The 26,281-nt window shown below is 40.1% G+C and overlaps 1 protein-coding gene across 3 annotated transcripts in view; it reads left to right on the top strand.

Annotated features, from left to right (window-relative positions):
* The window catches only part of TSG101 (tumor susceptibility 101), a 41,999-nt gene that overhangs the window by 7,303 nt on the left and 8,415 nt on the right, over positions 1 to 26,281 (top strand). For all 3 annotated transcript variants that reach the window (XM_040638886.1, XM_040638884.1, XM_040638885.1), the window contains 6 exons: positions 1,390 to 1,474; positions 3,907 to 3,972; positions 6,664 to 6,827; positions 11,276 to 11,402; positions 14,929 to 14,995; positions 19,750 to 19,841. In XM_040638886.1, coding sequence (XP_040494820.1) covers positions 1,390 to 1,474; positions 3,907 to 3,972; positions 6,664 to 6,827; positions 11,276 to 11,402; positions 14,929 to 14,995; positions 19,750 to 19,841 — 601 coding nt within the window. The remainder of the gene's footprint in view (positions 1 to 1,389; positions 1,475 to 3,906; positions 3,973 to 6,663; positions 6,828 to 11,275; positions 11,403 to 14,928; positions 14,996 to 19,749; positions 19,842 to 26,281) is intronic.

Below are 26,281 nucleotides of genomic sequence, written 5' to 3'. Positions count from 1 at the left end.
TGGGCAATAGGCTATGATGTTACAGTTTGCTGCAGAATAATGCAGGAGGAGGGAAAGGTGAGTGAGGTTATGGATTATGATTGGCTGCGAGTTGATTATCGTCGAAGCTGGGTATAGGATATAGGGCACTCATTGTACTATTCTGCCTACGTTTGGAAATGTTTGAAATGTTCCTAGTAAAAAGCTCTAAAAAGAGAGAATAGGAAAAGAGCAATCTCAGACAGCAAATGTAGGGAGTTCCTTACAAGAGTTGCTATAAAGAAGAACTGTGAGAAGTGTGGTTGTAGCTGGAGGGGAAAGGAGGTCAGGAATACGTGTGTGTGAGTAAGATGGGAGAGAAGTGAGAACAGGTTTGTGCGCTAATAGTACGCATCCCATAGCAGGGAAAAACCAGTACTTCCGGTCAAAAGAAGGCAAGAAATGCTGAAGAGAGGCCTTTCAGTAGACCTTCTCAATTTATTCCCTGATTTTTCTTGTATTTTTCCCTTTCTTGTCTACCACTTTGTCTTTCTGCACTAGTCTCTGTGAGATTTGACTATATATTCTAATCCCCCCGTTGAATGCTTGTTTCCCAGCTATCACATTTTTATGTCCAGGAGTCCTTTCTTCTCTGAGTGTTCTTGTTTCATGAGTATAACATCATTTCTTCCTTGAAGGTATTAATGCTAATTCTTTTTGAAGTTTTCTTCTGCTCCTTGAATTTTTTCTGTAATTTCTTAATTCCTCTTTTCTGTTTCTTTTGGTCTCTGTCCTGCTTCTTGGAGTCTTTTGGAATACCGATTGCTTCTTTTTGAGAGAGAAGCACTAAAAGCTGATTGAAAGCTTTGTGTACATGGATGGAGCTTATTAACTGGTGAGCTTTGATGTACTGTGATAAGACAGGGGTCCGTCTCCTGAGCGCCTCATGTGCCAAGAATGTGTAAGCCAGGTTCCTCATTTTCCTGGAGTGGAGCAGTGCAAGGTGGGGGTGTGAAAATACAATATAATAAATGATAAATTGCAAAATAGTATTGGCAATAAATCCTGGAGTTTGGAGGAAAGGGAGAGATCACAACGAGCTAAAAGGAAGTCTGGAAAAGGATTCATTAAGAAGGGGGAAAGAGATGAAAGCTTAGGTCTTTGAAAAAAAACTAAGATTTGATTTGGTGGACGGGTCTTTCCAGTTGGAAAGAAGAGCTCAAATGGAGGTGAGTAAAGGATTTGAATAGGTAGCGGGAGAGAAAGCTATCAAGGTTCTTTCAGGCTTTAATTAATGTTAATGATTAGCAAGAACCATTATACTTTTAAGAAGAGTGCTATTAAGAAAATAAGATTTTAAGAAAATAAGCCTAGCAGTAAAGTATGTGCATTGGTTTTAAAACTAAATTCCTGTGTGATTTTGCTTTTCAGTACAAATACAGAGACCTAACTGTACGTGAAACTGTCAATGTTATTACTTTATACAAAGATCTCAAACCTGTATTGGATTCATATGGTGAGTTTATGTAATAAAAATATCAATTACTGTTCTTTGAGTTTACTCTTTTTGTTAATTATTGTAGGTTTCCCATTTTCCTCTAAGTTTGTTGGTTTTTCCTTTGTAGGACTGAACCTCCACCTAATAAAAGTGTTGGGGGGATAGGAAATGACACAATCTAGTACTAACAGATTTGTTTAGTTATTTTAAGTTTTAGAAAAATAAAAGAACTATGCAAATTTAGACCTAGAGGGGATCTTAAAAATAATTTAGTGTATCATTTCCCCAAATTTTATCCATAGTTATGAAGAATGTTTCTTGGGATGAGGGGATATGTTTGAACAATTATAAATTAAACAAAATTAAATGGGTTTCTTTATAGCAAAATTTCTCAGAACCTTTAATATGCTGGTATATTATGCCTCACCAAGAGGGGAGAGAAGAGAATCTACTATACAGTATATCCTAAAGTTAATTAACTACTGAACTTTTTTTGTTTTTCTCCCCAGAGCATCTCTTTATATTCTCAGGAACACATTTTGCAAAATAATATTCTGGAATATCTCTTTCATTTTTTTTAGTATGGTCCTTAATTCTATAGAGTAGGTAGGTATAGTGTGTGTCTACTTTCTGTTGAGATGAAATAAAACAGAGTTAAGTAAGAAATGACAGTACCTGGATTTGTTCTTTTTGTTTTAAGATTTATATTTTTATTTTAGTGCGCGCGAGAGAGCCAGCGCGCGCAGGGTGGGGGGTGGCAGAGGGAGATGGAGAGAAAAACTCAAGCAGACTCCACGCTAAAACCTGACGTGGGGCTTGATCTCATGACCCTGAGACACGACCTGAGCCGAAACCAAGAGGAAGACTCTTTAATTGTGCCGCCCAGGTGCCCTTAGAGTTGTTCCTTTTTTTTTTCTTTTTTTTTTTAAAGGTCTTTTTGTCCCCACCAATCCTAATGTCATCTTTCCAACTCTGTGTCCTTGTAAACCCCTAATGTGTCAGGGCCAAGGGAGAACCCCTGCTGCCTCCTGTCCATTATGAGGCTCTTGGCACAGAGGGCTACGAGCTAAGTTTTGTAGGTGAGACTGTCATTCTAAACTCCACTCACTCTTAGGGCTTTGAAAACCTTAGAAGCTTGGTGACAAGAGATGAGAGTTAACAGAGGGACAAGGAGTCCTGTATTTTCTGAACAACACAAGCATGAACCAGAATTTCTCTCCCAAACCTAGGGCACGATTCTCCTTCCTGTCCACATGCTGTGGTATTTAGATCTGGGGAAAATCTCATATTACCAGAATTAGAGTTAATTTAAAAATGACTTCAGAGAGGGAAAAAAAAGTGACTGGGGCTAGAACTTTACTGTAAGTGTATAGTTTTTACTGCATGCTAAAAGAATAAATATTTTTATCTAAACTGACAAAGAGGGGTGCCTGGGTGGCTCAGTCGGTTAAGTGTCAGACTTTTGGTTTTAGCTCAGTCGTGATCTCATGGATTATGCGATCGAGCCCAGTTTGGGCTCCATGCTCAGTGCAGTCTGCTTAAGTTTCTCTCTTCCTCTCCCTTCACCCCTCCCCTCACTCAACGAGTGCATGCGCGCCCTCTCCCCCCCTCAAAATAAATTAATAAATGAAATCTTCAAACTGACAAAGACTCCATCACTGAATAAATTTTATAAGATTTATGTGGCTGGACCAAGTCTAAACCATTATCACCATGCTTATAGAATAATTAAAACCCTAAATTTAAATAAGGTGATTTTTTTTTAAAAAGCACAAAGTTAGAATAAATTATAGCAGAGACGGTAATTGTCAATGCCAAGTAAGAGAATAGAGGTCAGCGGTATAGTTCTGTGTTCTTACCTTGCACAGGACAGCTTTTCTATGCGATACAGTGTTAATTCCATATCATTTTTACAAATCATAGCAGTCCATCTGATATAAATCATGTAGCCTCGTTATAATCAATTACAGATAGAAAAACTGACATGATATGAGAAATACTTGTATTGAAAGATGTCTGTATTTGACTGAAAACTTTTTAATACTGTGGTTTGATACTTTGGGATTGAGAATGATGTTGAGTAGCAGTAAAATCTGGGCAATCTAAAGTTTAATGATACTGGATTAACATTTAGTGTGGTATCAGCTGATAGTGATTTTTAAGTAACTTTATAATCGTATTAGTTGGGGACCAAGAGCGTATGTTTGCTGGAACTGTAGCGCTCACATTCATTTTTCCAGGTAATTCAAAGCATCTTTCTCATTTAAAAGCCGATCCCATTGAGTGAATCAACAAAGGATATTTTGTTATGGGACAAAATGGATGCGACATTAACAAGTTAGCTCCTTTCAAGGGTAGTAATGAGTTTTAACCAGTGTTTCTGGAAGAATAATTCATATGGGAGTATCTGTGAAAATGCTCATGATCGAATCATTATTCTTTCTTTTCAGTTTTTAATGATGGCAGTTCCAGGGAACTAATGAACCTCACTGGAACAATTCCTGTGCCTTATAAAGGTAAACGTCTTATGTAATTTACGTTTCCAATACAGATGCATTGTGATGCACCTAGTAGGTTGCCAGAGAGTCATAAGTAAACCTTCCTCCTGACTTTAATGATGAGGTAGAGGTTTGAACTTATTGAACTTCTGGCAGCAGCACCTAATATTTTCAGCTTTTTTTCCCCCTTCTTTACTGAGACATACCAACAAATAAGTGCCTCGCGCACTGGAAGAGTTTGACGTTTCAGAGAGTCAGGGAATCTTAGAACTAGAAAGGAATTTTTTTTTTTTTAATGTTTTATTTTTAAGTAGTCTCTACACCCAACGTGGGGCTTGAACTCACAACCCAACCCCAAGAGTAAGAGTCTCACAGTCTACCCGCCAAGCCAGCTGGGCACCCCTAGAGAGGGATTTTCAGCGCCTTGTAATTCAGCCTCCCACCCCATCCAGACATTTCCAGCAATGGGGAGCTGTATCGTATAATGGCTAAGGTAGAGGCTTTAAAGTCAGGGCAAAGTAAGGGTTCAGTTCTCTGTAGTCTGTCAGTTTTGTGACAATGGACACCTAGAACAATTGCATGATAGAACTGACTTAAAGTATTCGTTGTGATAACGTAAAGGACTTAGCACAGAGCTTGGTATGTAATAAACAGATACCAAAAGTAGCTATTATGGGACGCCTGGGTGGCTCAGTCACTGAAGTGTCTGCCTTTGGCTCAGGTCATGATCCCAGGGTCCTGGGATCGAGTCCCACGTCGGGCTCCTTGCTCAACAGGGAGTCTGTTTCTCCCTTTGCCTGCCGCCCCCCTGCTTGTGCTGTCTCTCTGACAAATAAATAATAGCTACTTTAAAAAAAAATTTTTTTTATTATAGTAGTAATGTCAGTGATAATGCTGATGGTAGATAATTATGTTTTCTTTTACCCAGTCGGCCATCCTGTGCTGGAATACTTACAGTGATAAGGGAGCATTCAGCTTGATGAATGACTGTTCTCTTTTTGGACAATTCTGTTTCTTAATTATTCTTTGTGACTACCTAAGACCTGTGTCTCTGTAATACACCCGTTGATTTTGTATAGTACTTGCTGTGCATGAGGCATAGGGACTGGGGCTATGGATACAAAGGTGACTAAAGGGGGTGCCTGGGTGGCCCATTTGGGAGTCTGCCTTTGGCTCGGGTCACGATCCTGAGGTCGTGAGATGGAGTCCCACTTCGGGCTCTCTGCTCGGCAGGGAGCCTGCATCTCCCTCTCCTTCTGCCTGCCACTCTCCCTGATTGTGCTCTGTCAAATAAGTGCATAAATAAAATCTTAAAAAAAAAAAGTGAATAAAGGATGTACCTTGTCTGGAAGAACTTACACGAATAGGTAAAACAGAGGGGATAGTTAGTTACGGTTTCCTGTCACTGCTGTAGAATGATAAAATATAAAGATGCTGTGAGATTACAGAGGAGAATAAGACCACGTAGGAAGATCGTGGAGGAAAGGACGTTTGAATTTGGTATTAAAGGGTGAGTCAACCAGTCCCATGAGAATGGGCGTTCTAGGCAGAGCGTGAAAATGAGCATCAGTGGTATAAAGCAGCTCTGATGAATTTAGGGTGGCCTGAGTAAAATTCAGGATTATTGACTTTGCCCCAGGAAATAAACTTGGATGGGAGAAACAGTTATATGGTGGGAAGAGGGAGGCAGGAAACTATCTCATAATTAAAGACATTTATTGTAGATAGATGTTGACTAAACTAAACCTTTTCTCTTCCCTCACCGTTGCTTACACGGCATAGGTCCTAAGCCTAAGTAATTCCGTAGAATTCTTTATTTTCATAAAACAAAGTATTCTGTGTGATGGAAATACACTTAACGTTTTATGTGTTCAGTTATATACTATTGGAGTTGTGTTTGTTTTGTTTTGTTTCCATTATAGATGAAATTTTGGGTAAAAAGTAAATCCAGAGTCCCACAGCTGATTCCCTTCAAGTGCAGTTTAGGTGTATATACTTCGTATGGAGTGAAACTGTTTCTAAGGGGAGGAAATGTATCTGAATACATTAGGTGATTCAGATGATTGCTGGGACATTGGGCTTTGAGCTTAGAGAAGGAGATGGCTTTATGTTCAGTATGTTAACTATTGAATCCTTTGAAACACTGTGCAGTTGGACTATATTTAGTCAAATTCCTCAACTGAGAAAGATTCTATTACCTAAAGCAAAGAAAAAGAAATAACGTTGATTCTGCGTAACCACCACTGAAAATGCCATACGACTGGTCAAGCCGTGGCCACCAGTCAGCACCTGTGTGGCAGCTGGATTAGGTCTTATAGTTTTTGGCAGGGCAGTTTCAGGTGCAGCTTACATCACGTTCTGATAGGACACCGAGCTCTGTAGTCTCCCTTTTATATCCCTTCCCAGTGACCTTATGAACCGAAATGACAAGAGTCAAGTTGCGAAGAATGGATTGAGACGTAAGATGTAAAGAATGTTTTTACAGCAGCAAGCAGACACTGGCAGAGTAGTGATCAATTAGCTCCTTAATGCTGCTGATAGTTTTAAAAACTGAAAATTTGAGAAACATCTTAAACAGAACTTTGAAACATAAAATATTTGTTATTTTTCTTTTAAGTGTTTTTTAGTTGTAGCTCTCTTGCTTACCTACTAAGCCATTATTAAAAAATAATAAAAATAGAGTAACTGAAGTTTCTCTTTCTCTTTCAGGTAATACATATAATATTCCAATATGCCTGTGGCTGCTGGACACATACCCGTATAATCCCCCTATCTGTTTCGTTAAGCCTACTAGTTCAATGACTATTAAAACAGGAAAGCATGTTGATGCAAATGGGAAGATATATCTTCCTTATCTACATGAATGGAAACACGTAAGTATTAAGAGTGTTGTGTGAATTCATTGCATTTTATATATTTTGCTCTCTGGCATTTAATACTCAAAGAGGATTCCCAGGAAGATAGATAAGTTCACCTAAGATCCTAATCACTGAGCTGGATAATTGGAAAAGTTTCTCCAAAAGAAATATATTTGTATAGAGCTTGGTACTTTACAGAATACACATAGTCACTATTTTATTTGCTTGAGTTGAACCTTTAAGAATAGATGGGATTCACATAATGGGAAATGCATTTTAAAAAGTAGTGTATTGGTGGCATGTATTTGTGAAACTGTTCAAATCTCATTATTCAGCATTCCTATCAAGTAGCAAACCAGATAACCTGAGTCTCTCCCTCAAGGGATAAGCTGAATTCTAAGCTTCAAAGACAGTGTTAAAAAACTAAGCAGAGGGATCCCTAGGTGGCTTAGTCAGTTAAGCGCCTGCCTTAGGCTCGGGTCATGATCCCAGAGTCCTGGGATCGAGTCCCTCAACAGGCTCCTTGCTCAGCAGGGAGCCTCCTTCTCCCCCTGCCTGCCGGCTCCCCCTGCTTGTGCTCACTCACTCACTCTCTGGCAAGTAAATAAATAAAATCTTTTAACAAACCAAAATCTACGCAGAAGCATCTGAAAAACCCAGCCAAGTTCTCTGGGGCCCCAGGTTGAGGAGATAGTAGGAGCTCAGAACCTTATCAAGGAGGGAGGGGTATAAGTAAACATCCTGGACTCTTAGATGATGCCACTGGAGGAACACACCCCAGGAGCCTTGAATCAGCTCAGTCTTGATTGTATTAAGGTGATTCTCACAGTATCTGCCTGCCAGAGAATAGGGTGAATCCTTCCTGGAGTGTATAGAGCCTCTCTAATTTTTCAGTGTCCAGCATACAGTTTAAAATTACCAAGTACATCAAAAAAGAGGACAAAGGTGGAAAAAAAGACAGTAGAAACAGGACACCACAACCCCCAGATAACCAGTTATCAGACCCAGACTTGAAAATGATTGTGATTAGTATGTTCAAGATGGAGAATTGTATTAAAAAGGAACCAAGTGGAAATCTTAGAACTGGAAAATAGAATAATAGAAATTAAGAACTCAGTAGCCCGGTTTAATAGCAGATTGGACTTAGCAGAGTAGAGAATAATGAACTGGTAAATGAATATATTTTTCAGTGCTATTGATTTATGAATAAACCTTACAAAAGATGTATAAGTCCATTATGGAAAAAATTCTAAATTTTATTGAAAGACATTAAAGAAGACTTAGAACCTTATTCATAGTTTTTTACAAATTGATTTTTGTCCTAACAATTTTTGTTTCTTTTTATATTTGTTTAACTTTCTGAATTTGATAAGCTGAATCTAAAATTTATATGGAAATGCAAAAGGTTGAGCATAGCTAAGGCCCTCTCCAAGAAGAATAGGGTAGAAGGGACTTGCCCTACACCTGTCAAAATGTATTATAAAACTAGTAATTAAGATAGTACAGAACTGTCACAGAAATATTCAAATGGATAGATGGAATATAATAACCCAGAGGAGCGCCTGGGTGGTTCAGTCGGGTAAATGTCTGACTTTGGCTCAAGTCATGATCTCAGGGTCTTGGGATCAAGCCCCACATCAGGCTTAATGGGGAGTCTGCTTCTCCCCCTCCTCTTGTGCACTCCTCGCTTGCTCTCATATAAATAAAATCTTAAAAAAAAAAAAAAAAAACCCATAAAAAGATCCACTGTATATAAACACTTGCTATGTGACCAGTGGTATTATAGCAGATCATTTGGGGATAAGATGAACTTTTCAGGAATGGAGCTGGGACAGTTGGATTCCTATTCATATAACACACAAAAATTTCAGGTAGACTGTAAAAGGCAAAAGGAAAAAAAAAACAATATGGAAGATTGCCTCTGTGATCTTGGAATAGGTTAGGTTTTTTGGGTGGTGTTTGTTTTGTTTTGTTTTGTTTTAAACAAAAAGTATTTACTAGAAAGGAAAAGTAATAAATTTTCCCTTGAATTTGTACAAATTGAGAACTTCTATTTATTAAAGACATTAAAAAGTATGAAAAGACTAACCACAAACTGGAAGAATATATTTGTAATACTTAATACTCTCAGAATAATATCCAGGATATTAAAATAACTTGGGAATCATAAAAGAAACCATAGAAGTAGAAAAATAGATAAAACTCTTGAGCAAGTAAGGGCTTCACAAAAGAGAAAGTCTAGTGGCCAATAAACATCTGGAAAGATGTTTAACCCTGCTAGTAGTGAGGGAAATGTAAATTAAAACCACAGTGAGATACCACTGAATACCCATCAAATTTGTGCTACCAGTTGACAATGTGGGTTACTGAGGCGGTGGAAAAAAAGAACTCTTTGACACCAGCTACTTTGGGAACCAGTTGGGCTTAGTTAGTAAAGTTGTGAGCACATGCCCTATGACCTGGCAGTTCACACCTAGGTATATAGCTCAGCACTATTGACTTTGTGGATCGGGTAATTTTTTTATTGTGGGAGGGCTATCCTGTCTATTGTAGGATGTAGAATCTCTGGCCTTTACCCACAAGATGCCAGTAGCAAAACACCCAGTTGTGACAACCAAAAATGTCTCTTGGCATTCCTCAGTATCCCCTGGGAGGCAAATATATCACCTCCAGTTGAGGACTACTGCCCAAGAATAACCCTTGCCCATATGTGCTCGGAAATACAGCAAGAATGTCGATGGCGGCATACACTGCCGAAGACGATACAACCTAGCTATTAACAGGAAAACAAAGAAGTTATAGTATATTTATTGGGTGGAACACCATACATGAAAATGAGTTAAATATAGCTGTACTCTTTAACAGGAATATATCTTTCAAACATGGAACAAAAGCAGCAAATCTCAGTAGAATGTACAGTTTGATTAAATTCATATGAAGTTCCCAAAAAAGCCACATTAAACAGACAGCTCAGGACATCATAAGGTAGTATGTTTACAGTTAAGCCAAAGAATGATTATCCACTCAATCAGAGAAGTGGTTTATGTCATGAGGAAATGGGGGGATGCAGTTTGGAGCTTCTAAGTTATTGTCAGTCTTCTATTTCTTAACGTGGGCACTGGCTTCCAGGTGTTTTCTTAATTTCTTAACTCGTTAAAGTTACATAGGTCAGACATTTCTGTATGTATGACAGATTTCCCAGATCTTACAGAAAAGACACAACGGTGGCTAACTTTAGTATGGTATTCGGGGCTATACCATGAAGGACCCTGAGTGTTAGCTAGGGACTTTGTCCTTCAGTAGACAGTTGGGAGTCATTTTAGACTTTTGAACAAGATTAGGGTATTAAAAGCAATGATTATCTGGTATAATGTCTGAAGTATACTAGATGAATACATTAGTTAGCTCTGACTAGTAATCACTAGCTGCTTCAAAACAGAAACTCCAAAGTGCTAAGAGGCTTAACGCTATAGAAGTTTCTTGCCCATGTAATAGTCTACTGCGGGGGGGGGAGGGTGCCTGGCAGCTCCGTCGGTGAAGCATCTGCCTTTGGCTCAGGTCATAATCTCAGGGTCCTGGGATTGAGCCCTGCATCGGGCTCCCTGCCCTGAGGGGAGCCTGCTTCTCTCCCTCCGCCTGCTGCTCCCCCTGCTTGTGCACTCTCTCTCTCTAGGGCAAGTAAATAAAATCTGTTTAAAAAAAAAAGTCCCCTGGGGGTGTCCCTCATGGCAAGCAGCTTTCCTCTACTTGGTGCTTGGGACCGAGGCTCTTCCCGGTTTGTGGTGCCACCATCTCCCAGACTGGCGGAGTGTCTGCATCACGGAAGACAAGCATCTAGAAGTGGTGAAGGAGTTAACCCCCTTCTTACCCACCTTGGCTTGAAAGTTAAATCACTTCTGCTTACGGTCCGTTGATAAAAACTAGTTGCAAGAATGGCTGGAATATGTGGTCCCTGCCTGAACAGCTGATTGTCAGTAACATCTCTCTGTTATAGAAGGGGGAGGTTGAACTTTCATAGAAAACTCTCAGTCTTGGGGCGCCTGGGTGGCTCAGGCAGTTAAGCGTCTGCCTTCGGCTCAGGTCATGATCTCGATCCTGGGATCGATTTCTTTTTTTTTTTTTTTTAAGATTTTATTTATTTGACAGAGACAGCCAGCGAGAGAGGGAACACAAATAGGGGGAGTGGGAGAGGAAGAGGCAGGCTCAAAGCAGAGGAGCCTGATGTGGGGCTTGATCCCATAACGCCGGGATCACGCCCTGAGCCGAAGGCAGACGTTTAACGACTGAGCCACCCAGGCGCCCCTGGGATCGATTTCTGAATCAGGCTCCCTGCTCAGTGGGGAACCTACTTCTCCCTGTCCCTGTTGTGTGCATTCTTTCTCTCTCTCTCTCTCGGACAAATAAATAAAACCTTAAAAAAAAAAAAAAATCTGTAGCTGACTTAATTTGTTTTCTGTTTTTAGCCCCAGTCTGACTTATTGGGGCTTATTCAGGTCATGATCGTGGTGTTTGGAGATGAACCTCCAGTCTTCTCTCGTCCTACTATTTCAGCATCTTATCCACCATACCAGGCAACAGGGCCACCAAATAGTAAGTATAATTAAGTCTGATTTTTAAACTCATAAACAAAACACAAAACCTAGAAAAAAAATCGTTTTTCATGCCTTCGCTTTTTAGCTTACCCAGTTAGTGGATTTTTCGGAGGTATTCTGAGGCCACACATCTGCATGTACAGAGTCCCACCAAAGACTGGCATTTGGGCTTTCCTTTGTGGGTAGAAATCTAACTATGGGTGTGCTCGATTCTAAAATGGAAGAGAGAGAATGCTGGAATAGAGCTAGAATTTTTTTTAAATTTTTAATTATACATGCCATGGAATAGCCTATCATCAGTTTGGAAACAAAACTCGAAAGGTAGCCTGCTTTTCTTTGCAACTGCCCGATCAGTGCTGTAGATAAGAATCGATGAGAGTCAACTAGCTCATTGACGTTCTGCTATTCTGGCTGTTACACAACCGAACATCTAGCTCTCGGCTTTCTTCTCTTGAGTACAGCCAATTCATGATTTTACCTGGTGTGGAGAGGGTGAGAGCATGAAGTCAGTGCTCTCCCCTGGTTGGTGTACGTTATCTCTATTCTTTCTTTTTTTTCCAGTAATTCCTGTTAATACTTTCAAATCACCTTGAATAATTGAGAATTGGTTGTACTTACTTGTTTTGACTTTACTAAACCTGTATTGATTTCATTGTGTTTTGAGCTGTGGTGTTTTTTTTTAACAAGTTTGTTCAAGATTATAATTAAGCAAAACTTAAGTTAGATTATGTGAGCTTTCATTTTTCTTACACTGGGAGTTACCCTCTCTTTGATCTGTCCTGTCCTGAGGAGCACTGACTCACAAGCTGAATGGGAATTTAACAGAAAGAACTTTCTGAACCCACTTCCTTTTCCTTCCCTGCCTTCACAGAGTAAGTTTGGTTTTAGGAATTAGTAGCTCTTTTACTAAAAGTTCTAGTGATTCTTTTGGACCAGAAATTTGTTTTCGTCTTAATAAATTCTGTTGACCCTAGGACTTGAGATTAGACAACCTTGCTCTTTTAAGTTTGAAATACCAAATATTTCCTAGTTTGCCATTCATGTTTGCTCCAATAACGTAGCCAGTGACCACTGAAGTAACCTTTTCAGAAGTTTGGGCAGTCTCCTAAGCAACTTTTTTTTTCCATTTTAAGTTTCTTCCAGTTTTATATTGACACTGGAAGTGCAGCATTCCAGAAAGAGGCCACAGTAACGAGATCATTTTTGCAGTTCAGTTTTGCACTCACTGTATATCACATTAAACAATCTATAGCTGATTTAAGTAAATTACTACAAGGGGCCAATTTATTATCCTTCAGTTCCAGTTGTAATACTTTTTATACATTTAAAAGATACTGATTATTAGTAGGTATGACTATAAAGAGATAAAAGTCTGAATTCCATTCCCTTCCACACACACCAAGGAATAGCCCAGAAATCTGGATGTAACTTATATGAGGATTATCTTCTAGTTCAGAATTATATACTTCTATTGTTATTTTTATCATTATTCAGAATACTTTTTGATCTGCTATTTTAGGATGACGTTGAGCTAGCTAAGAGTCACATTAAAAGATGTAATGGCCAAACCTCATTTTTTGACAACTAACAGTAAGCTAAGCACTTCATGTTCATTCTTATTTAATCCTATGTGTTAGGGGTAATCTGTATCCCATTTTATTCTGGCTCTAAAATTACCTCATTTTCTTCTTCCTTGATAGTCTTGGATCCAAATAGCATTTGTTGTTTCTAAGAATTAAAATTTGAAGGCTTTGGTGGAATTAGTTAGTAGCTTTTCAGAACCTTAGAAAAGGAAAATTGCTTCTGATTATGAAAATTTGGTGCATGACTATGACTGCTCATAACCATGAAGTGCTAGTTTATGTGTACAGAGAAAAACTAGCACGGGGGGTTAGTAATTGACCATGTGTGTTGCTGACACTTAATAGTAGCCTGGTGTTTTGATGTTCTTTTTTTTTTTTTTTTAAAGATTTTATTTATTTATTTGACAGAGATAGAGACAGCCAGCGAGAGAGGGAACACAAGCAGGGGGAGTGGGAGAGGAAGAAGCAGGCTCCTAGCGGAGGAGCCTGATGTGGGGCTTGATCCCAGAACGCTGGGATCACGCCCTGAGCCGAAGGCAGACGCTTAACAACTGAGCCACCCAGGCGCCCCTGTTTTGATGTTCTTATAGACAACTGTGCTTTGCCCAGGAAGAAAAAAATGTCTTCTGGAATCCAGCAGTTGAGACATTTCGGGAGGTTTTTTCCCCTTCCTAAAATAGCATTGAACATCATCCTAGCTTCTTATACTTAAGAAAAAATTTACTTATAACATCTATAGTTCATCCTAACAGGAAGACTGAACACTGATACTCAGAGATGTGTGCTCAGCACCTCTGGGAAAGATTTCTGAGCCCCTTGGTCAGAGCCCAGCGTAGACTGCTCCCACCCACTTATATTTGTGCTTTGAAAGTTCATTTCTTGACGGCTCCACCTCTCTTGCCTTCCAGGCCTTTCTGTACCACTCCTCTGCTAGGTCACTTTTATTTTCCCCCACGTCTTAGGTTTAGATTAGCTGCCTCCTTTATGGTTCCGTGTGTATGTATGACCGTGCACTTCTCCTGTCATCACACGGCGCACTCTGTATTATTATTCCTCATCTCCTCCACTAGACCATGAGCAACTCGAAGCCAGGAATTCTTTCTTTTTTTAATCAGATTCCTGGTGCTGGTTACATAGAAGGCACTAGAATATTTATTGATTGGATTAAGAGCTAATTCATCATTGTATTCAGTGAGAAAAATTTCACGGAGGATAAACTGATTCTCAGACAAGTCATTTCCAGTTAAAGTCAAAATTTTCTTTCTCTACGTTGCTTAGCCTCCTGGCGCCGCTGACCAGTTCTGTGTCTTTAGTGTTCTAAAAAATATATAAACCGCTCNNGCTTGCTAGATTTGAACCTTGTTTCCCTAGTATTTCTGAGCTTTTGTCTTGCTTTAACCCTGTCTACCTGAATATAAATTTTGTAAAGGACTTCTCATAGTAATTTGAAGTCTTTTAAAGTCCTCAATCAAGCCAACAAAACCACCTGTGCAAACTGGTCCACATTTGGTCAACAAGAAATATCAAAAGGTTTCTTAGATATAACAAAGAGGGCACTTTCTAGAAGCTGACCTTGGGCCAGAGGAGGGCAGAATTACCTTCCTCTAAATTCCAGTGGAACCAGCTGCTGGGTCAGGTTACAGATTCTTTGAGAGCGTGGAGAGCTGACCAGGTTGACCTGTTTGCCAGTGATTCCCTGTTGGGATTGTCATGTGTATTGTCATGCCTCATAGTTAATGCTTTGAGAATTTGTGATTTGAAGATACTGCTTGCATTAAAGAACTAATATGGGTGGAGTGTTTGTTTTGTTTTGGTGCTGAGATTTGGATTCTTTACCTGTATGAAATTTTGCAGTGGTTTGACAGTGATCTATGTCTTATTTGATAGCCTGTATATCCAGGACTATGCACAATATTTTAAAATGTTAAAAATTATTTTTAGCTTCCTATATCCCAGGCATGCCAAGTGGAATCTCTGCATATCCATCTGGATATCCTCCCAATCCCAGGTAATGAAAAATCTTTTGAATAATTGTATTAGAAATTCTGTTAGATCTATAATGCTAAGTGAAATAAGTCAAGCAGAGAAAGACAACTATCATATGATTTCTCTCATCTATGGAACATAAGAACTAGGATGATCAGTAGGGGAAGAAAGGGATAAAGAAAGGGGGGTAATCAGAAGGGGGAATGAAACATGAGAGACTATGGACTATGAGAAACAAACTGAGGGCCTCAGAGGGGAGGGGGTGGGGGAATGGGATAGGCTGGTGATGGGTAGTAAGGAGGGCACGTATTGCATGGTGCACTGGGTGTTATACGCAACTAATGAATCATCGAGCCTTACATCGGAAACCGGGGATGTACTGTATGGTGACTAACATAATATAATAAAAAAATCATTAAAAAAAAAAAAAGAAATTCTGTTAGATCTAGATTGGAAATAATGGATGCTAACCAGAGCATTAAAGTAAACGTAGTTGCAGTTTAATGGAAGGTAAGACTTGGTTTATTGGTGAAATTTTATGGTATGTATATAATTCCAAAGGAGTTTTTTCCATTCTAGAGACATGTAACTTCATTTTGTTTTCAGAGAAGGAAGGAGTGAGATAATGACAATGATCTTGGTTGGTTTTGGACTTTGAAATCCTTGCTTGCTCTGCTTCCCTTTTAAGAACTTTATATATTTAGTGTAGATAGCTGAAAGGTTAATGGAATACTAACTATAATGAATTTAACCAAGGAGAAAAAATAATTTAATACCCTTTTTTTTTCCTGGAGACGGAAAGAGAATCTTAAGCAGACTTCACGCCCAGCATGGAGCCTGATATGGGGCTCGATCTCAACCCTGAGGCCGAGACCTGAGCCAAAATCAAGAGTCGGACGCTTAACTTACTGAGCCACCCAGGCGCCCCTATATTTTAATACCGTTTTAAAAAAGACTTAACTTTTTTGTAAATTGAGGGAATGGATTAATGGTTCACATGATGGGGTCAGTCTTGTCTTATTTATTCATTTAGTTCATAGACTACATATACTACCAACCTCTTATTTTAACCATTTAATGATAACATAACCTAGGTAGGTTAGATTAATCGTGAGATCAGTCTATGAGTAAGACACATTAGAAAATCAATGAGAAATAATGATTAACCCATGTTTCAGTTGTGTAGTTTCAGTGGTAATCAAAGACTACTTTACAAAGGGTGGTCTTTGGGTTGACTTAAAATGCAAGATGGCATATACCGGTGTCCAGATGAGATTTCTGGCTACTTTAACTATTAACGAGAAATTTTTTAAACTGTTTTTAGCTTCATATAACTCTCACGGATAAATGTAGACAGATTTCCTGAACACCTGATGTAAGTACATGTATAATATGCAGGATCCTATAATTTAAATTTAGTGGTCTTATTTCTGGATCTTTCTTAATTTCAGAGACATGCTTGACAAGGTAGTAAGCATTCTGTCATATTAGAGAGATAAGCAGAGACTAGATGAATATCTGTGAGGGACAATAAAGAAAGATTCCTATGGTTGTAATATATAAACAGGCTGTAAGTTTTAGATTTCTTGAGGTGCTTATTTTTCTGATTAAGTTCTAGAAACAGAGTCTTCTTGTCTGGGGCACCTGGGTGGCACAGTTGTTAAGCATCTGCCTTCGGCTCAGGGCGTGATCCCGGCGTTTTGGGATCGAGCCCCACATCAGGCTCCTCCGCTGGGAGCCTGCTTCTTCCTCTCCCACTCCCCCTGCTTGTGTTCCCTCTCTCGCTGGCTGTCTCTGTCTCTGTCGAATAAATAAATAAAATCTTTAAAAAAAAAAAAAAAGAATCTTCTTGTCTGAAGCCTTGAAATTATAAGCCTTTACAATTAATAGTCAGTAGTAAGAAGGAACTTTGGACCTAAGGAAATAGTTGTTAGAAGTACAGTAAGGAAATGGACTTCGGAATAATAAAGCCATTTCAAAGAAACTCGTAGATAAAAATGAAGCTGAAAAAACAAAACTCTAAATCTTAGGTAACCATCAGAGTGTCTTTTGTCAGGTTATTTGTAAGAAGTTCCTTTTTGAGACAGCTGTTTTTCAAAAATTTGATGTTTTTTTCCTTTGAAATGTAACTTTTAATGTCAAAATATAAGTAGTAGACCAACGAGTTGTTAAGGTTAGTAACTGTATTCAAATCGCTCTCTGTATCTTTCCGTGTATGAAAGGTTTTGGCAGAAGAGCTTCAGAACCTCTTTCTCTTCTCCCTTTGTCCTAAAGGAGAATTAATAAATCAGTGACTCAAGAAGAATCTTTATCTTAAACAGTGAATATGAGAGTCTTTATTCTTGCTCTAGAAAGTTGGACTAGATGATCTCTAAGTTCTCTTCCAAATCTTAAGATCTTTTGAAAGTTTAATTTAGCACCTGCAGCATGTGCACAAGGAAACTAAAAGGTATGTCAAGAATGGTGGTTCTAGTTTGGGTCTGTGTACTAGCACGCCTGTGGTAAGATATTAGGAACCAGTTCCTGGTATCAGAAAAGACAGACAATGGTTAAGTGCTGTGATAAATAGAACTTCAGAGGGGAGGTCACATCTGCTGTGGAGGTGAGAGCTCAGCGATAGCTTATAAATGAAAGAACAGGTTTACGAGGAGGACCTTGAGGAAGGAAATTCGGTGTTTAGAGGTGAAGGGAGCAGCAAAGAGTTATAACATTCTATGACTGAGGGGATACTTTCCAGTTCTCAAGTCCAGCCCACTCATTTTATGTAAGCAAAGTGTGAAAGCCCCCAAAAGTTCCAGGAAGAATAAGGAAACACTGTAATGTGGTTGAAGAATATGGAGTTAGGAGTAAAGGAATTAAAATAAAGGTGCAACTTCATGGATATTACAGATCTCCCAGAACCTTCCCTGATCTCCTCTAGCTGGTAGTGATTTTCCATTCTACATCTGCTGAGTTTTTACTTAGCATGTCTTATTTCCTTGATCCTCTCAGGATTGTTTATAGGGTCTTGCCCTGTTTTGATAGCATATTGAGGAAGGAATGGATTCATATCTTAGCTCCTACTTCGAGCACTTCGAAACAGTGCCTTCAATATAATAATGAGTAAAATTTGAAGGAGTACATAAAGAAAAAAGAACATAAGGGTATTGGAAAATTCTTTTTAAATATGTAGTTTTAAAAGGACTCTTTAGCAGTGTGAAAAGGATGCACTACGTAGAACAAATTGTTTAATTATATACGAAGATAGAAGATACTATCACTCAGTTCTTTACTCAAGAAAAATTATTAACCCTGAACATAGAGAATAACTATGAAGAGGAAATTGAGCAGACTAAGAGACAAGGGAGTTCTTGGAAGTTAATGTCTGTAGGCCTAGAAAAGATTTATACCAGGTTACTGAAAAATTCAGCGGTATGGTCTCAGATTGTCTTTAAAAGGGTATGCAAAGTGGGAGAAACCCCAGAAAAAAGAGCACGTTGATCCCAGTTCTCAAAACCGTAGACTCAGAAATTTCGGTGAGATCGGCAGTGTTTCCTGGCACCATGGTAGCAGGGTTATTAGAGACCAGAGACAAGAGCAGCGTTCAGTAGCCTTTGGCATGTGTCCTCTAGGAACAGAAACACCTGCTGTTCTCTTTGATTTGGCTTCTGTACCGATAGATGAGAGAGTATTGTGATTACATCGACTCTTCAACAAGCTCTACAGAAGTTTTTGTTGGGGACGAGTGATAAAGTGTGAGCTGATAGTCCAAACAGTAGGATCTTTGAGCCACTACACTAGAAACGGATTACTGACTCCAGACCGAGAGCTTTTGCTCCAAGGCTCTGAACTGGCTGGGTTTCATCAGTAATTTTAATGGACTTGTAGAAGGCAGATTGGTCAGAACTGCCAGTGTCCTAGATCTGACAACTAATCAAGATTTATTGTCCAACTAACAGGTAGCTGGTGATCATCTTGTTTTACTTTTCTTCTCCATTGTAAGGGAAACGCTGCCAAACTAGTGAGCGTTCAGAGGAAAGTGATTAGACCTGAAAATCAGGTCCTGTGAAGAATGGTTGAGAGAATTTAAAAGATTTCACCCAAAGATGACTGATGTTAGAAGTCTTCTACTATTCAAGTGGTTTTCCAGAAAGCAAATCTAGAACCATTAGGTGGAAGTTCTATCAAAATGATAATGTTCAATAAAGATGACCATTTGTCCGGGATATTGTTAATGATGTTTATAAAACAATGTTGGATAACAGATTGGAGGAGAAGACTTTGAAGGAGAGTTCCTCCTGACCTGACTCTGATATGAATACATGAGTGAGACAAACTATCCATAGAGAAGAAAAATTTTAAAACTATTTAAAGAGGAAATTTTTCAGATCAGATATCCTCAAAGGGTATCAATGAACCATAGGTAAAAATTGAATAATATAATTTCCTGATATGCTCGTTAACCAGAACGGGAAAGTTCTCTCACAAATTGTGGTTGCTTCCAGTTCTGATACTGTTCAACTGCCTTTAGAAATACGCTAGTTGTTTTGCTCCCTGTGAAGACAACCGTCAAATACACAGAGAGCCAAGCAAGAGTATTTTAACCATTTACTTAAGAGTGACTCCAGTGTCATTAATGGAACTGCTTCTAGAACTTGGCTTGAATAGACACCTGTGGCTCTAAAAATCCATTAACTGATAAAACAACAGGTCAAGCTTAACTTTCTGAACGGGGTTCTTAAAGATACTCTAGCATTGAGTCATCTTAACACCGAACGGGTTTTGTTCTTTTTTCAGTGGTTACCCAGGCTGTCCTTTCCCACCTGGTGGCCAGTATCCTGCCACAACAAGTTCTCAGTACCCTTCCCAGCCTCCTGTGGCCACCGTCGGTAAGTACCCTTCAAAACAGTCTTTCTCCCATAAGGAAAGTCAGAGGCTCCTGTTGTGAAAGGTGCCTTTCATTTTTACATGTGAGATGTCAGAATATACCTCCTTGTTAGAGGAAAAACTCTTAATGGTCAATGTCCTGTAATCCAAGACTGAAGTAGGTGACCCGTCATTGTATAAATGAGCCTTCTCTCAGGGCGTACACAGAAATGATGGACTCTTCGCTCTTTCCTGGCTCACACATTCTTATTGATGAACTTTGTGTGTGTTGAACTATTAACAGACGCTCAGGTTTCCCGAACCTCGTTCTGTGTAAAAACAGATGAGCATCTTTAGGAGAAGAAAGCACCACGGGGTATATTGCAGATTCTCACCAGGCCGGTAGTTGTTGCTGTTTAGTGTTGCTTATGAGAGGGCCGGAAGTATAATTTTCTTCAACCGAGAAAATTGAAGCAATCCGAGAATTTCTACAGATCCCCCCGCCCCCTGCACTGCACGCCTCTCTGCCGCCACCTGCACCTCCAGACCTGCCTTCCCCCATGGGCCATTACCTGCTTCTGTGCGCAAGATCTCCTCCTCCCTGCCTCGCTCGGGGCCAGTCACTTCTGAAGTTCTTCCCTCCATCATCAGTTTCTGGATTGCTCCTCATCAACACAAAAAAATACGCCCTGAACGAACCTTAAAAAATCCTCCTCTCAATTCCACTTTTTCACCACTATTCCATTTCTTCATTCCCCTCTGCGAGCAAAACTCCTTGACACAATCATCCGTACTCCATTATCTTCAATTCCTCTTCTCCCTTTCTCTTGTAAAGTCCCTCCATTTGGCATTTCCTTCGGAGCATTCCACTAAAACTGCTTCTGTCAAGGTCACTAATGACCCTTACAAGGTTAATTCCAACAGGTAGGTAGTCTTCTCCACTTACTTGGCCTATCAGTAGCATTTGACACAGTTGGTTACGTCTTCCTTGACGCACTTTCCTGTCTTGTTTCCCAGGACCCCACACTCACTCGGGTTTCCTCCTAGCTCGCTAGTACTCATGCTCGGTCTTCTTTACAGGTCTTTTTCTTTTTTTTTTTTTTAAAGATTTTATTTATTTATTCGACAGAGATAGAGACAGCCAGCTAGAGAGGGAACACAAGCAGGGGGAGTGGGAGAGGAAGAAGCAGGCTCATAACGGAGGAGCCTGATGTGGGGCTCGATCCCATAACGCCGGGATCACGCCCTGAGCCGAAGGCAGATGCTCAACCGCTGTGCCACCCAGGCGCCCCTACAGGTCTTTTTCTTAATGTTGGCGTGCCCCCTGGCTTAGTCCTTAGCATTCTCTATACTCCTTCTCCTGGTGCTCTCTACCAGTCTTAGCTTTAAATACAATTTCTATGCCCACAGTTCCCAAATTTACGCTTCCAGCCTACACCTCTCTCCTGAGCTCCGATCCTTAGAGCACCTGCCTTCTTACTGTCTCCACGTGGATATTTGATAGACGTCTCAAGCCCAGCGTGACCAGAAGTAAACTGAATCTTTCTGCACAGCTTCCCCATCTCCACTGATACCTACTCAGTACTCTTACTTTGGCATCGTCCTTGATTCCTCCTCAGGAGCCTACTATCTTCAAAATAGATCTAGAATCTGATCATACCCAGTGTGAATCCAAGTCACCACCTTGTCTCTCATCTGATTTATTTCAAAAGCCTCCCAACAGGTTTCTGTGTCTGTCCTTGGCCTCTACACTCTGTTTTAAACACAGCGTCCAGAGTAATCCTATTAAAACATAAATAGTGGCGCCTGGGTGGTTCAGTCAGTTGAGCGTCTGCCTTCTGCTCAGGTCATGATCTCAGGGTCCTGGGATCGAGCCCTGCATTGGGCTCCCCGCTCAGCAGGGAACCTACTTCTCCCTCTCCCTCTGCCTGCCGCTCCCCCTGCTTGTGCACGCGCTCTCTCTCTCTGTCAAATAAATAAATAAAATCTTTAAAAAAATAATAATGTCACTTTGGTGCTCAAAACCTGTCAGTGTTTCCCCATTTCACTCAGAATTCAATCCAGAGTTCTTAGGCCTGGAAGGTCCTGCGTGATCCTGCTTTCTTCCCCTCATTACTTCTCTGACCTCATCCCCTGCTACTCCTCTGTCTTAAGAATTCCACTTCCTATTTCCTTTGCATGAAGCAGGCATGCCTCCCTGACTAATTGGCTACCACAAACAACCCCCCCAACCCCTAACATCCAGGACAGTGCTTTATATATAGAAGTTCCTCACTAAATATTTTGCTGAGTGCCTAAATGAATGTAGGAGCTTATGAAGTTCATCTTTCTGTTGTATTTCCTGATAAATTGTAACCATCACCAGATCTAAGTACCCTCCCCCAAAAAAGGATTTTCTAGTGGCATGGTTTTAATTTATTAAAATGTTCTCAAAATTACTATAATGTAGCTCTTTTTCTACAATATAATTTAAAGGATTTGAGTTAGAAACCTAATGATGGGAGATCTTTCATCCATAAGCAAAGCACACTAAGTCTTGTTAAGCTCTCCATTTTGGTTCAGGTATCATCAACAAAATGGAAATAGTGCTATTTTTTTTTTAAAGATTTTATTTATTGAGGTGCCTGGGTGGTGTGGTCATTAAGCGTCTGCCTTTGACTCAGGGCATGATCCCAGCGTTCTCGGATCGAGCCCCACATCAGGCTCCTCCGCTAGGAGCCTGCTTCTTCCTCTCCCACTCCCCCTGCTTGTGTTCTCTGTCTCGCTGGCTGTCTGTCAAATAAATAAAATCTTTAAAAAAAAAATAAAGATTTTATTTATTTATTTGACAGAGAAAGACAGTGAGATTGGGAACACAAGCAAGGGGAGTGTGAGAGGGAGAAGCAGGCTTCCCACCGAGCAGGGAGCCTGATGCGGGGCTCGATCCCAGGACCCTGGGATTATGACCTGAGCCCCCCAGGCGCCCTATGGGAATAGTGCTATTTGTCATCGTTTTTCATTGAGATAATGGTATAATCCCTCTGATTCCTAGAGAACCTCAGATTCTAACAGTCTTTCGTATGTTAACTCATTTTAAACCATAAGTTTGAAGCATTTTATAGCTTAGACTAGATTATTTCCACGTATCCAAAAAAACAGGAATGTGGGGAAAATGGTATACTTAAAATCACATCTGATGTTTATGTTTTTAGAACAAGTTGTCAAAGAAACGTATATATTATTTCAAGAGTACTTTCTTAGGCTAGGAGCATTTTATGATCATCTTGGCTGTCCTTTAATACGTACTCCGTCGTTGCGGCTTGCCTGCTTGAGGTTTTCATCCTTCTGGTAGTGCGTTGTGCACAACACTGTAATGCAGGAAAGCAGGAACGTGAAAATATTTGAATGTTAGAACTCACAGCTAGTCAACATTGCCTCAGTGTATCAGTGGTCACCAGGACTTGTGCTAGTATTCTCTGTACTGCCGAGGCCATGAGAGAGAACAAATGTGGTTTGTTTATCCTTGTATTTTGTATAACTTGATAGTTTCACTGCATAGGTTTTGATTTTACGATGTAAAACAAGCACCTTACTGAAAGCATCAGTAACATATGTCTTTTTATTACGGACCTGGATGCTTGTGCAAGTGTTGGTATTTAACCACCCCAATAGCACTGAAGTAAAAGAACCATTGAAAAATGAAGTACTAGGGGGCACCTGGGTGGCTCAGTCGCTTGAGCATCTGACTCTTGGTTTTCGGCTCAGGTCAGGATCTCATGGGTCTTGCGAGTCCCGTAGTAGGCTCTTTACTCAGCAGGGAGTCCGCCTGAAGATTCTCTCCCTCGCCTCCCCTATGCACGTGCGTGCTCTCTCTCAAAAAATAAATCTTTAAAAAAAATAAGAATGAAGTAGTGGAGATTGCATTCTTTTTTAAAGATTTTATTTATTTATTCGACAGAGATAGAGACAGCCAGCGAGAGAGGGAACACAAGCAGGGGGAGTGGGAGAGGAAGAAGCAGGCTCACAGCAGAGGAGCCTGACGTGGGGCTCGATCCCGTAACGCCGGGATCACGCCCTGAGCGGAAGGCAGACGCTTAACCGCTGTGCCACCCAGGCGCCCCTGGAGATTGCATTCTTTATAGCGACCTCTTCTGACAAAGTACTGAAGAAGGAAGACAGATGCACATCTTGGAACTTAAAATAGCTCTTTCTGATTCCAATCAATGTAGACGTAAACAAATCAGAAATTTGTTTTGTCATTTCATTTTATAGCTTTTTTATTAGATAGCTTCCCACCTAACCTGACGTAAAGGCAATCTTGTGAGGTTGGAGCTCACTGAGGGCACTAAGTGGTGAAGACAGCTGTGGAATGGTGAAAAACCTGTCGATGGTGCCTTGCCATCAGGTCTGGGCAACTGCAGTGCTAGTTTCATATGCTTGTATTATGTAAGGGAAGAAAAAGCTGTGATCTGTAACTCAGATTTTTCCTAGAAGTCATTGTAAGACCAGGTGTATTTTTTGAATATCATCTTTGCAACCATCAAAAAAACATTTTCTACTGGAAAATCACTGGGAAAAGATGTGGAATTTGGACAATGTCCCTTAGATTTTCTGTCCATTGTAAGCATTATTTGTCAACAAAGGCATCAGAAGGAAGATAAACTTTTTTGGAGAACTGAGGATAAAAGTTAAATTTTTAAAAACTTAAATTTCTGTTTCTTTGGATTAAAATATGTGTTTCTGGAGAGTGGAACACTTTCGTTAGGACTAGACCTGTAACTTCACCAAGTTGACATTGCCAAAGCTAAAAGAGAACCTGGACTCTGATTTTAAAAGTTCAAAATGACTCGACTACCACTGGATAGGGAAGACTGGTGTGATGTGGAATCCTGATTCCCACTTGATTCAGACACGGTGCTGTCTGCCGGATGGTGCCCGTGGTGCACCTGGGTGGCATTGATTTGGAGATGACGACGTTGTTGGATATTATAATCTGGATTAAGAAGGGTTGAAAGCTGGGGCGCCTGGGTGGCTCAGTCGTTAAGCGTCTGCCTTCGGCTCAGGGCGTGATCCCAGTGTTCTGGGATGGAGTCCCACATCAGGCTCTTCTGCTGGGAGCCTGCTTCTTCCTCTCCCACTCCCCCTGCTTGTGTTCCCTCTCTCGCTGGCTGTCTCTCTGTCAAATAAATAAATAAAATCTATAAAAAAAAAAAGGATCGAAGGCTATCATGCAAATGTTCAAGAATGTTACTATAGTGTGGTCCACTGTGGTCCGCTGAGCAGTGTGGTGCCATTCAATGAAACCTCCCCATGTTATGAATATGTGTGTGTGACGAAAGTGAACTAATCGGCTCCTTTATGAAGTTTATCAGAGGATGTACTATCAGCCATACTTCCTCTGTGCCAGAATCTCCAGGTTTATTCATCTCAATGGAGTCCTTTTATCAGAGTGGTTACAGATGTCTTCAACCCTGATTTAGTGTTTTGAAACTTTGAGGAGAGAAATTAACAAAACGAGATGCTTCTGGCCTAATACTTGACCTGGAATCTGTTCTTTGAACACTTTGGGTCTGTTGTGAAGATTCTCGTACTTGAGGAGCACCTGGGTGGCTCAGTTAAGTGTCTGCCTTTGGCCCAGGTCATGATCGCAGAGTCCTGGGATCGAGCCCCACGTTGAGCTCCCTGCTCAGTGGTGAGTCTGTTTCTCCCTCTCGCTCTGCCTGCTTGTGCTCTCTCTCAAATAAATAAATAAATAAATAAAATCTTAAAAAAAAAAAAAAAAAAGATTCTCATCCGGAAATCACATAGCTAATTCACACTTAGAGAAAGAGTTCTTTGAACTCAATCTGCGGAGGGGTAGCTGTGCCCTTGGGGTGTGTATCATTAACTTTTCCTGTATTCAGATGGAAACTGACTTCCACTTTCCAAATGGAAAAGTTTTTTGTTTTTTGTTTTGCTTTGGCACCTCTTCTCCACAGTCTTTCACAGACTTCCTTTGGGAGTACCTACCTTATCCTCAGGGTGAAGTAGTATTTTCTTCCCATCTGGGCAGTCAGTGGGGGCTTCCTAAGGGTTGCTGTGCTAAATGTTTAAAGCTTTTCCTGCCACAGAAATCCAAAACAATAAATTTTGAAAACTTAAAGAAAAAGGCCTTTATATAATTTAACAGTGGATTTTAATTATTTTTTAGTTAATATATGAAGGGTATGAGAAGCCGATTGATTTGGCTTCCTGGGGTTATTCCAATAGGATGCTTCTAACATTGTAGGTTCTTAAATTGTTCTCTTTCACAAGATAATTTTAAGGAATGACTTTGATTCTGACCCATCTTTTTAAGGATGGAATTCTACTGTCCTTCAAATCAACTGGCCTTTGTGCTTATGCCTGCTAGTAGCATCTCGCATTTTTTATAATTGAATGGTTGTGTAGCACTGTCTTTTTTGAAGTAGTTTCTACTTTGGTATCCTTTTTTAAAAATTTTTTA

Source organism: Ursus maritimus, unplaced genomic scaffold, assembly GCF_017311325.1.
Source record: "Ursus maritimus isolate PB19 unplaced genomic scaffold, ASM1731132v1 scaffold_23, whole genome shotgun sequence".
NCBI classification, from domain to species: Eukaryota; Metazoa; Chordata; class Mammalia; order Carnivora; family Ursidae; genus Ursus; species Ursus maritimus.
Note: the sequence above shows the minus strand (reverse complement) of the source record. Positions and strands in the feature narration are given on the sequence as shown.